Raw genomic sequence first — 13,197 nt, forward strand, 5'->3', positions numbered from 1 at the left:
TCTGTCTTGGGCAGCCAACATTACAGAAGCGAGAATGAGCCTACTATCTCGCACTGCAGCCATTTCCTTGTGCTCTTGCAGCTTCCACCTTTCACCATGCCTCGCACTATCCCCGCTTACTATCTCGCACTGCAGCCATTTCCTTGTGCTCTTGCAGCTTCCACCATTCACCATTCCCCACACTAACCCTAAAAATAGCAAAGGAGACGTGTTTGCATATATAAAGCTAGGTCTCATTTTCCCAATTGCTCTATTATGGTACTAAAATGAAATGCATTTTCAACTCAATACTTATTAATCTCTATGGCTTGGTACTATAATTTTTTGTACATACAAACGTTTCCCCTTTTCTTTCAACAGGTTCATAATATTACACTTGTTTTATATCCATCCAGCTATACTAGTTGTTTTGTCACTGATGGTCTGACAGACCTAACACACCTGCAAATATTTCAGTTGTGTTCTCACGTCTGTTTGTAAGTATTAGCGGAGGTCAGGCAATACTGGCCAGCAGTCATGTAATGTCTCCCAAAATGATGAGAGATTGCAGCACAAACATACTTTCTATCATTGTTTGCTCTCAACAATTAACCATTGAAGTAATGAAAGGTTATTTCCAGTATAATAATAAAATACATGTCACCATCTACTCTTTGGGAATAGTAATGACTACACCTGCCCAATTTATTATGAGTTTCTAAGCATACAATGAATTAGGGTTGGTAAACATTCACACCAGTGAATCAGGAGCAAAAAAGAATTATACCCAGCAATTACATATATGTACTAGGGCATTTAAAGCATTGATTTTTGGAAGTAGTGTCAAAAGTTAAGTCACATCATAAACCAGAGAGTAGATTGAAGATAATCTCTCTTGCAAATAATTTGTCAATTATATGAAAGCGTGATGTCTGTTCTTTCAGACATGTCCGTAAGAATGGCCACCAAGCAGGATCCGCAGCTTTGATACATTATATGTAAATTGAAGTTGGAGAAGGGAGAAAGGAAGAGAAAGAAAAGGAAAAGAAAAGAAAGGAAAGGGATTACTGATGTCAGCTGCATCAGGATGTTATGCGGAATCAGTGGCGACGAGTGAAAATGTGTACTGGGCTGGGATTTGAACCCAGGATCTGCTGAACAGACACTGCACATTCATATAACTGATTCACCTAGATCGGCAATGGAACCATCTTCTTCAGTGCAGGTGCTCAAATATGTTCGCCCTTCTGCAGGAATCTCAGAGTAGCAACAGTGGAGGAAATGGACACGGTGTGCGGATAGATGACACTTTTTGGGAATGTCATGGGAATGCCATGAGGCATGCCAAGCTAGTTCACGTGGATGCGCTAATGCTGTGTCCTGTATGGCGCAGTGATTAATGCACCTGCCAGACATTCCAGGTTCAAATCCCAATCTGGTACCCATTTTTACTTGTCGCCGCTGATTCCATGTAACCTTACAGTGCAGCTGACATCAGCTATTCTGTAATTACTTTTATAAGCACAGTTTTGTTCCCTACAGCTACACTATATTGCATATTTTACAGTATGATTCATTTATAAAAATCCTGAAGTTTTACAAGATTCACATTTTAGTGGTTTGGTGGATGTCTGGCAGTTTTATGTACAAAGATTTATTCAATCTTACTTCATTAACCTACAATTAAAATGTCAACTTTCAACATAACTTAGACCTCTGGCTATGCTAAGATTTTGTATTTACATTTGTTGGCTTTGCTAACTCTCATCCAAACTGTCGCCTTTGAGTCTAAACTATATCTCCGGATATGCTACAGATCAGTCTGTCAGCACAAAATACATTTCAAAATACAATATAGACACAACAAAATAATGTGTTCTGTTCTGTGGTTTTAATTCACAAATTTAAGGTAGGTACTATTTAATAATGTTGGGATTATTACTCCGAGATCACAATAAACTTATTAGTTAACTCATCGTGAGTTGTAAGGGAAGACCTGTAATAATTACTTGAGAGAAGGTGATCTCCTTAGCCAAGATTGCCTGTAAATAATCTTTATGATCGATTATCGATTTCAGTAAGCATGATTACCACCTTCAGATCTGTGAGTACATTCATACAACATGAAAATATGCAGTCATAAAATGCAGACATAAAAATAGGAGGTGCATTTTAACAGCAAAAAGGTTATTGCATGTCTCCTATACCAGCTGTGCAAGTGCTCTTTGCCAGGTGTGTAAGGGACAAGATGAACGATGCAGCAAATCACGGTCAAAAGCAAAATTTATAGAATAATTCACCAAATGCTCATGTCTAATACCACACACTACCGTGTAATTCATTGTAGTCATGGCACCGGTAGACTGGCAGGAAAATTGACAGCTAGCACTGATAAAGTGTCACTAGTATATCATGTACTTCTTAATTAAAATTATTTATGCATTTTACTTAGAGCACCATCCCTGTTACATGTCAACAAAAGATTCCTAAATACCTTTTTAAAAGTTATTGTAAAGTACTTACTAAAACTGATACTAAAAATTATTCTTATAATTTTCTGAAAGAATACAGTTGTATCTGACTGTATGTTACCTGTGTACAAGAACATTGTATTCAATAATAGCATGTAATAATATGCCATCTAGCACAGTACAAAGCAAAATACATTAATTAGCGAGCAAGGTGGCGCACTGGTTAGCACACTGGACTCACATTCAGGAGGATGACGGTTCAGTCCCGTGTCTGGCCATCCTGTTTAGGTTTTCTATGATTTCCCTAAATCGCTCCAGGTAAATACCGCAATGGTTCCTTCCCCATCCTTCCCTAATCTGATGAGACCTATGACCTCGCTGTCTGGTCTTGTCCCCCAAAAACAACCCAACCCCCAACATTAATGGTCTAAGATCATTGTACTCGATAATACTGTGAAAGCTGAAATCTAGATTGCACACAGGAAATTTTCAGAAATGCACAGTCAAATGGCAGTGTATTCCTCTTGCCTCACAAGCCAGATGGCGGGGTAGGGTCAGGAGTACACCGTCCTCCACAGCTACGCCCAACGTCATGTGGCTCCCTTCCCATTGTCCTTCGCAGCCTCACTACACAACAACAGTGTGGCATTTTGGGGTGGGAGGGGGTGGGGGTGGGGGGGGGGGGGGGAGAATATGCTGGTGTAAGCTGTCGCCAGCACAGCAGGTGGCAGAGACGTTGCGAGAAAATCGATAGCAGGCACAAACAATGCACCTATCAGGAGCGAGGACAAAATACAGAGTCGCAGGCAACATGCCACAAACATCCTCTCGACTGTCAGTCCGCCACTTACTGGAAGCCTCAGTCTAGTTACACCCAGTCAGTCATCCGGTGAGTCACCAAGTCTAGGCATCGGTCGCAGAGAGAGTCAGTCAGTCACTAGTGACCAGAACAGTATATCGTATATACTCGAATAATCCGCGCATGTTTATTCCCGAATTTTAGGACGAAAAACTTTGGTGCACAGATTATTCGAAATATTGTTGGTACTGCTCTGTCTCAAACAATACATCCCATTATACTATTGCATTGTTGCGGTCTCAGTCTGCAACGCATCAGTAGCACGTTAGGAGTGAAGTATTAACATCTTCAGACTTGTTAATTATGGCTATAAGTTCTCGTTATCGCTTGTACACTGCTAAAGAAAAAGTGAAAATTATTGAAGAAGCCGAGAATATTGGAAACCGTGCAGCAGGAAGAAAGTACGACGTGAGTGAGAGTTGTATTCGCGACTGGTGAAAAAATAAAACGCAGCTTCAAGAAACTAATAGTAACTGTCAGGCATTTCGCGGCCAAAAAATGAAGCATCCGGACCTCGAGAAAAGGCTCTGTGATTATGTAGATGAGAAGCGACAATACGGATGCGCAGTGACGAGTGAAATGTGCCAACTTAAAGCATTGTCTTCAGCCAAAGAAATAGGCATTACCAGTTTCAAAGCTAGCTGGGGCTAACTATCAAGATTTTTCAACTGAAATGGTTTAGGATTCCAGAGGAAAACTATTATCGCTTAGTGGCTTCCAGGCAATTACGAGGAAAAAATAGTGAATTTTCATCATTATGTGATAAATCTGTGCCATAAACAGTCGTATATATTATCGCCAATTGGTAATGCGGATAAAAACGAGTCATTTTGAGACGCCGCTCAACAACACAATGAACAGGAAAGGAGAATCCAGCATCATGATACGGACTGGTGGCAGTGAGAAACAAAGATGTACAGTAATGTTGTGTGTAACTGGCAATGGACAAAAGCTACCACCTTACGTGATATTGAACAGGAAAGCTATTCCGAAAATATCATTACAAGGCATACCGGTATTAATGAGAGTGAATCCGAAAGGGTGGATGGACAATGAACTTATAATTGACTGGGTGACACATGTTTGGAACGTCGTCTTGGTGCATTACTGAATTTACGCAACATGCTGGCCCTGGACAGCTTCTGTGGACATACAACTAAGGGAGTGAAAGACAAACTACAAAAAGGGAAAACTGACTTGGTCACTATCCCTGGAGACCTAACATCCATCCTACAACCACTAGATGTGTGTATAAATCAGCCATTCAAAGCTGCACTTAAACAGCGATATATGCAATGGATGGCTGATGAAAACTATAAGTTCACACCTAGTGGAAAAATCAAATGGCTGGATTTGTCCCAGATTTGTGAACGGGTGAAAAGTTCATGGAACTCCATTCCGCAACCACTGGTGGAGAAATCCTTTAAAAAATGTGGAATCCCACAAATTCACTGGATGGAACTGAGGATGACGCTCTATGGGAAGATGGTGAAGACGACAATGATTCTCCCGCTAGTGATGACGACAAAAGTGATGAATAGAGCGGTAAGAGAGGAAACGTACCAGTATTGACTAAAATATTTTATTGCACATACCGTATTAACAAATTCTTGAACAAGATAATTCACATTTCTTGTTTTGCTATTGTAGGTACGCGTAGAGTCCCAGCTGGCAGTGATAATATTCCCCAGCCGCCTGCCTGTCTAATGGGCCAGCTGGCCAGCTGCATGCCGCTGGCCAACCGCCTTCCAGCTGGCCAGCTGCATGCCGCTGAATCGACTGCGTTTTAATGATGTATCAACATGTACAGCCGCGATGCTTCAAACCAGTAGTTATTATACATACTTTTGAACACATCATAACATTGAAACAATTTATTTTTGTAAATAAAACAAATTTTAAAAAATAATTTTTTCCCCTTCCTCAAAATTGGGGTGCGCGGATTATTCGAGGGAGTGGATTATTTGAGTATGTACGGTACTTAGCGGGACTTTTACTTCACCAGCAGTGAGGCTAACGTGGACTACTACAGGTGAGCTTGTACCAGCACACTTGGACTATCTTAAGGTAAGTAACTTCTTGTTCTGGTTAATAAAGAACCCTGTTAATATAAGAATGCAGTTGTGTTATAGAAAGAGGATACTGGCCATCAACAACATCCTCTCCTTGCTTCTCATGGTGCAAGCCTACAGTGACAATGAGGTGACACAAAACTTTTGCTAGAGAAAGAGCAAGAGCTCAAAAGCTAGTGAAAATAATGTATTCTGTTGAATGTTTCTAAGTGCCACACATAAGTCAGTTATAGGTGAATGACTGCCTTTCCTTCATTTTATGTATTATTCCATCCTGGAATTTCCATTGTTGTTTGAAAAGTAAATAGTTTTACGAACTTAGAAATTGTTTTACTACAATCACTACAGTCCCAGACTATTTTATCATTTTATTTACATGCAACCTATTTTTTACAAAGTAAAATTTCTACCTTTGTTCATGAGATCATTTATGTCCGACCGTCCTTCAGCAGTTATAAGGGATGATGGAGGTGGTAAAATGTTCATTCCTTTTGCTGATGTGTTTCCACCTGCAAGTGAAGTTCCATATGAATGCGAATTACAATAAAACCGAAATTGAAAAGAATGACAAACATGGAAAAAGAAATATTGAATAGTACTTACATTCAGGAGTTGAAATTCCAAGTACTAATAGTACACACACATAGAAGTAGAAAGGAAAAAGTCTATCCTAGCATTCCAAATAGCCTCATCCTCAGGGTGGAGAGGAGAGTTTGGAAGGTTAGAAATGACTGGCACATTACTTACACCCTAGGTAATTTAGAACTGTTCATTAACTCTGTTTTTGCATAAGTTTATTCACAAATTAAACAAAGTAGCTCTATAGTTCAATTTCTGCATTCCTCAAACCAAATTCAAATAGCAAAATAAGATATATGTATACAGTGTTCAGATTTGAAGTGAACCCGTTCCATCAAAGGAAATTTTGAGAGAAAGGTAAGAGGTACTGCACACAAGTAAATAGAAAGGAGCTTTTAGAAAAGAGCAGTAGAAATACTTGACAAGCAACTAGGAGAGTATCAGGCTGGATTTATGAAGGGAAGGTCATGTGCAGAACAAATATTAAACTTAATGAACATAATAGAAATGAGGAATATCAGGAACTTAAAATATGTAATTACTTTTGTGGATTTTGAAAAAGCCCAAGATTCAATTGACAGAAATACACTGCTTGATATCTTACAAGAATTGGGACTCGATACCAAAGCAACTGAAATAATTAAAGCAACTTTGACACATACAGAACTGAAAGTAAAATTTAAGGGAAAGCTCTCAAAATCGTTTGACATAAAGTCAGGTGTCTGACAGGGAGATGGTTTGTCATCTCCACTTTTCAATTGTGTGTTAGAGAAGGTAGTTCGAGAATTGAGGAAGGCTATCAATACTAAAGGGATTCAACTAGAAAGAAATCTAAACAAGATCACTGTCGACTGCTTAGCCTTTGCAGGTGACATGGCATTGATTACAGATTTGCTAGATATTGCCCAAGAACAAATAAGAGAACTGCAAAAACAAGCAGCCAAAGTAGGACTACAAATATCCTTTGAAGAAAAAAAAAAGTTCATGACAAACATCAGTGATTCTCCTCAAAATATTTCAGTTGACAACAATACAATACACAAAACATATTCCTATAAATACCTAGGAGAGTGGATTACATACAATGCAAAAGAAAAGACAGCTATATAAACTAGAGTGCACAAAATTGAAAGAGTGTTTCATATGACCAAAAATGTTTATAACAAAAAATCCTTGTCCTGGAACACGAAATTAAGACACTATCAAACAGTGGCCAGACCTGAAGCTCTGTATGCGGCAGAAACACTTAAACTAACAAGAAATGGAGATCTTGAGAGACTAGAGAAGGTCAAAAGAAGAATTTTAAGGAAAATACTGGGAGCTTGAGAAACGATAATGCTGAATACAGGATAAGACCAAACAGAGAGCTATACTTGTAAACTGAAAAACTAACTGATGTAATGAGGAAGAGAAGACTGCAGCTTTTTGGACATATATTCAGAATGGATAACAACAGACTAACCAAACAGATACTCACATTACTCAATAGCTACAAATCCAAGCCAGCATGGTTCACAGAGGATGAAAACGACATGGAAAACGCTGGAATTAAAATAGACACAATAGAAAACAGAACACATTTCAGAAAGGCAGTTCAAAATGCAGAATTTCAGGAGAGAAAGAAAACAATTAGACAAAAGTGGACTCAAGAAGAAAGGGGACACCACTCTAAAAGGATGAAGGAAATTCAGAAACTAAGGAAATCTAATACAATGAAGAGCAGCCAAAGTTGATTCATCGTACCTGCCAAAAGGGTTATTCGAAAGAAAAAGAAGAAGAAGAAGAAGAAGAAGAAGAAGAAGAAAGAAAGAAAGACCTATTTTTGAAGAAAATCAGGATTGCAGAACAATCACCGGAAGCAGTTAAAACACAGTATATAAGGGAGGGGGCAATTGATTGAGCTACAGAATAAGAATACTGAACCTGTAAAAGTAGTTCTAGAGTGTTGGCTGACAAGTGCTGGAAATCTTAAAATATTGGAAATGTTACTCAGATCATACGGAAATGGATCACAGGATATATCATGAATGCTAGAGCAAATCTAAAAGATTCACATGAAAGGTATAGGAAACAGCCAAAATCAAACAATGGAAAACCCAGGATGGAATGTAACAATACACTCACTAACAAAGGGTGAGGTCAGGAGGGTTACGAGAATGTAGGGAGAGTTGCAGAGAGAGTTCCCACCTGCACAATTCAGAAAAGCTGGTGTTGGTGGGATGGATCCAGATGGCACAGGCTATCAAGCAGTCACTGAAATGAAGAATGTCATATTGGATGGCATGGTCAGCAATGGGGTGGTCCAGCTGTTTCTTGGCCACAGTTTGTCAGGGGCCATTCATGCAGACAGATATCTTGTTGTTTGTCATGCCCACATAGAATGTAGCACAGTGGTTGCAGCTTAGCCTGTAGATCACATGCCCAGTTTCACAGGCAGCCCTGGCTTTGATGGTATAGGTGATGCTGGTGACTGGACTGAAGAAGGTGGTGGTGGTGGTGGTGGTGGGAGGACGTAATGGACAGGTCTTGCATCTAGGTCTATTACAGGTCATGAGTCTTGAAAAAAGGGGTTTGCAGCAGAGGTTGTATAGGGATGGATGAGGATATTGCGAAAGTTTGGTGGATGTCAGAATACCACTGTGTGAGGGGTGGGAAGGATAGTGGGTAGGACATTCCTCCCACTGCCCACTGAACTTACACAATATCCTCATCAATTCTTGCACAACCACTGCTCCCAACCCCTTGCTTCTTGGCTCGTATCCCTTTAATACACCTAGATTCAGCAAGACCAATCCCATACATCCTTCCACCACCACCTATTCCATTCTGGTTAAAAGCATCACCTATCTTGTCAAGGACAAGTCTACATGTGAAACCAGTCATGTGATGTACAAGCTAATCTGCAACCACTTTACTGCATTCTACATGGGCTTGATAACCAACAAGGTGGGAACTCTTCCTGCAATATATTCTACCTTCCCATAATCCTCCTGACCTCAACCCTCGTTAGTCATTGCCTACCTGTCTAGCTCCTTCCCTGGTCCCATTCCAGCACTACACAGCCCTCTGTTCCATCAATGCACCCACAGTCTTTCTACTTCTCTTTTCTTCCACTACCTCCCCTCCCCCTTTCTCTCCACCTAACCTCCCGACTGCACCTAGCTGCTCTATCCTCTCTCCACCTCATCCCTGTATGCTTCCAGAAGCAGCACTTTACCATCCCCCACCCCCACCCTACTATCTCTCCCCCTCCCCACCCCACCCTCCTCCTCACCCCCACAAGTGGAAAGCTCACTTTCTGACAGTCTTTTTGTTGTGCCTCTCTGTGGCTGAGCATCTCCACTATAGGGTGCGTAGCAACTATGCTTTTCATAAAAATGTAGTAAGTAGCCAAGGAGACTGAGAAATGTACAGCCCTAAGAAGAAAGAATACATCAAGATGATAAGGCAGCTCATATAAACTGCAGTACAAATTGTAATGGGACATCCTCCTCTAGCATTACTTTACCTCAACAGTAGTTGACGATATCAATATTATTTTTATTATTATTATTATTATTTTCCGAATTTAGGACAGGTCAATATCATCTCAGTTGCTTTTTTGAAAACCTTCATATAATTTTATACACATTATGTTATATTTCAACCAAAAATTTATGAAAAGGAATTACTTTATAAAATATTTTACTTTCGATGTTATAATCGATAAATACTTGTTCTGAATGTACAGTTTTTTTTTTTTTTTTAAACATTTGAAATTATGAATTATTTGCACACTTAACAATCGAGCAGGCATGCCGTGCGCCATTTTTCATAACATGAGCGGGCGTGCAGCACACTTTGTACACATTAAAAGAATAGGTTTTCTTATGTTACCAAGGTAAGTCAAGTATGATCAAAATCACAGTTTAATCTTAGTTTATTTAAACAAGGAGAAAATAAACTTCCATAATATGAGCTAAACTACTGTTTTATTAAAAAATAACATAATAAATTTTCACTATAACTCTATGTTGCCATGGACAGTACTGACGCATTCAAAGCATTAAGCAATGAAGTTGCATCAGATCTCTGTCATCTGCTTATTCAGTCACTAATTATCTCATAGATAACTGCCTCGATGTGGGATTATGTTCCTAGTTCATAACTAGAGTCATTTTTTTGAACTGATGGTAAATTTTTTCTCGCCAAGCACGCTTTGTGTTTTATATTACTGCTGCTCACTTGGTCATATGACAACACAATTTATCGCTGTGTTACCTGAAGAAATACTGAAGGAACAGGTATAGGCTTGCATTTGTGAAACAAAAATGGAACCACACAAAATCATTTTATTTTTGGTTGGCATACTTTGTACACAGGCACACTCGCTCGAGCGTCAAAATTTCTATTATTAATTACGCAATCCTGTACTCTTTACTATGTTTATTTCTGTATCCATTTATGAAATAATAATTGAAATTGATAATGTGCCAAAAACTTGTAGGAATTCATTTGTTAAGAAAAATTGTAAACCCTTGGGCATACTGTTACTTCCACAGAATGAGGGAGTTGTAAGCTTGCCTCTGATGTTATTGGATGTATTTTTGTGTAGTAGGTGTGAACAACGTAATTTCGGATTTGTTAATGTAAAAAATTGAAATACTGTGTGATATACTGAAATGGGAGAAAATCAGTGGAAAATACATTCACATAAAAAACTTCTGCAACAACAATCTTCCAATTTATGTAATACAAACCACCCATGAGGACCTTATGTTAGATTTTCAGCTTTAAGAATCAGATCCTTAACCAAGAAGAACTGGAGATGTCTCAACATGACAAGCTAAGTAAACTTGAAAGTTTATTGTAATCTCCACTCCTCTCAAATCTTCATAAAATATTTTGGTTATTAATTACTTGGGCTGGGCATTGTTTAATGTGGACAATAGATGGAAGAAGGGAGGAGGGGGGAGATTACAAGATACATCAGAATATGCTAGAAGCAATGACATCAACTCCAATGAACAGAAGATAAACAGAAAGAGCATTGCAGAATAACAAGTCCTTAAGTCCAGACCAAAAATCCAAGACATAGCAAATTCAGAACCAAGCCATACAATAACACAGAGACATCACAACTGACTGTGGAGCTATTTTGCTTCTGGCTTTAAAGAGCACAATCAGTGACCACACACACTTGGAAGCCTGCCCCTTACCATAGAAAGAGTTCCTCTTCACAAAGCTTTGTGGAAGTGACTGTCTTTCTCAAGATAGATCTTGCTGATGTATATTCGCTGATCTCACTAGATGAGGAATCGCTATGTATTATGGTCATCAGCTGTCGCTTTGGCTTATACAAATACAAGCACTTGCCCCATTGATCTCTTCCACGCCGGTAATCTTCCAGACATATCTGGAACAGTTAACCATGTCCATCTCTGCTTGTACTATCTCAGTGACTTAATTGTCAAGGCACTATGTGTCACAACCATGTGGGCAATCTTTCTACCCTCTTTACTACATTACATGATGCAGGCCTCAAGTGTCGCACGCACACACGGCAGTTTTTCCAGGAGCAAGTGGACACTTGGTCAATAAACAAGGGGGCCAGTCCACTGACCACAACTTCCTGCCATTGACACTCTACCCTATCCCAAAAACTCTCAGGAGCTGCAAGCTTTTTTGGGAAAGGTGAATTATTTTTCTCTGTTTGTTCCACATACAGCCCACATTATGCATCTGCTCAACTAGTTGTGAAGGAAGGACATTTAGCACAGGTGGACAACTACTTGTGAGCTTGCTTTCACAATTTGTTTTACATTGTTAGATATAAAAGAGCCATAGTAGATTTTTGTTTCTTACAAGTGCTCTATAGATGTTGAGCAATATTCTAGGGTGCCCTACGACACACAACATAATGCTCTAATTACTTTTACAGCTTTCTCACAGTGCTGTTGTTTATGACTAGAATGTTAAGAATATTTTAATATGCAATTGTGACAATTTGTATCACTTCTATGAAAAATGAAAGAGGAAGTTCTGTGTGTTAACATTATAAGAAACACATTTGTAAATTTTGTGATATAAAACCAATATTGATAATAAATCTTATGAGACACACTTTCTTTACAGCTTCCTAGTAGAAGTGAACTAAGTTCAGTACATAGTTAAATTTCATCCTCTGAAACACTAACTGTAACGAGGCAGAGGATGTAATATTGCATAACAGTTGATTTAAGCGCTTACTCACTTAGTACACACAAAAGCATCATGAAGATACTCAGCGACTCTAGTGGCAGATGCTTCAAGAGAGGCTTCTGCATCAAGGTCTACTTTACTTTTAAAATTCTGAGAGCATACGTTCTTAGAAGAGGCAAACAATTTATTGCTTTCTTCTACGTACATCTTGTGAAATAACCATGAAGGCAAAATCAGAGATTAAAACCCACTTGAAGGCTTCCCAGCAGTCGCTCTTCCCACTGACCATTTGTGACTGGAAGAAGGAAAATGATAAATACTCCCTGCCAAACACCCTATGTTGGCTTGCAGAGTATAGATGCAGATGTAGGTAGGTTCTATTGAGAAAAAGCCAGACATGCTGCACTGCTGTTGAAACTGCTCATCATTGTATAAAGTTTTAGTCTTCAGTTTCTTATTTTAAGGTTTATTTGTGTTAATATTTGCTGTAAAAGTAACTTATTAGTGAGTTTTCGTTCATCTCAGGCTTTGCTTCTGTGTTATTAACTCTAGTGGTCTGTTATTCACGGGTGTGCTTACATAGCTCATCCAAGTGTCACACCTCAGTAGTGTGTTTAAATTTCGTGGCATGCGGTTGCATCTGTAGCGGTTATAAAGCTAAGTACTGTCAAAGTTGTTTGTGCACTGTATTAGAAAATTAAACTTAGTAGTTTTCAATTGTTCATCCAAATATTAGCAGTGTTTTTACAAGAGTTTTCTGTGCATCAAAGTTATTTAGTAAATTTTGTGCAATAGTTTTCAGCTGACATTTCTTAATTGTTTCTAGTGAAATATTTCAGTAAAATTTTCATTCGCTGTTTTAAGTTAGTTGAGTGTTCCAGTGGCCACTTGAATTTTTGGTTTTAGCTAATAAATTTCGTGAAGTTTTGTTGGTTTGGTATTAGTAGTTGTTTATTAGTATTGATAAAAGTTGTTGCTTTCTTATTAGACAGAGAATTTCAAGATCACTATTGTTAGTTCTGTAAATAGTTCTACTGGTGTAATTTAACTTAAGTAA

The 13,197-nt window shown here is 38.7% G+C and overlaps 1 protein-coding gene across 3 annotated transcripts in view; it reads right to left on the bottom strand.

The window, feature by feature from the left end:
* LOC124798398 overlaps window positions 1-13,197 on the bottom strand; it is a 136,358-nt gene that overhangs the window by 13,412 nt on the left and 109,749 nt on the right. For all 3 annotated transcript variants that reach the window (XM_047261783.1, XM_047261782.1, XM_047261781.1), the window contains exon 9: window positions 5,792-5,890. In XM_047261783.1, coding sequence (XP_047117739.1) covers window positions 5,792-5,890 — 99 coding nt within the window. The remainder of the gene's footprint in view (window positions 1-5,791; window positions 5,891-13,197) is intronic.

Source organism: Schistocerca piceifrons, chromosome 5 (genome assembly GCF_021461385.2).
Source record: "Schistocerca piceifrons isolate TAMUIC-IGC-003096 chromosome 5, iqSchPice1.1, whole genome shotgun sequence".
Classification (NCBI taxonomy): Eukaryota; Metazoa; Arthropoda; class Insecta; order Orthoptera; family Acrididae; genus Schistocerca; species Schistocerca piceifrons.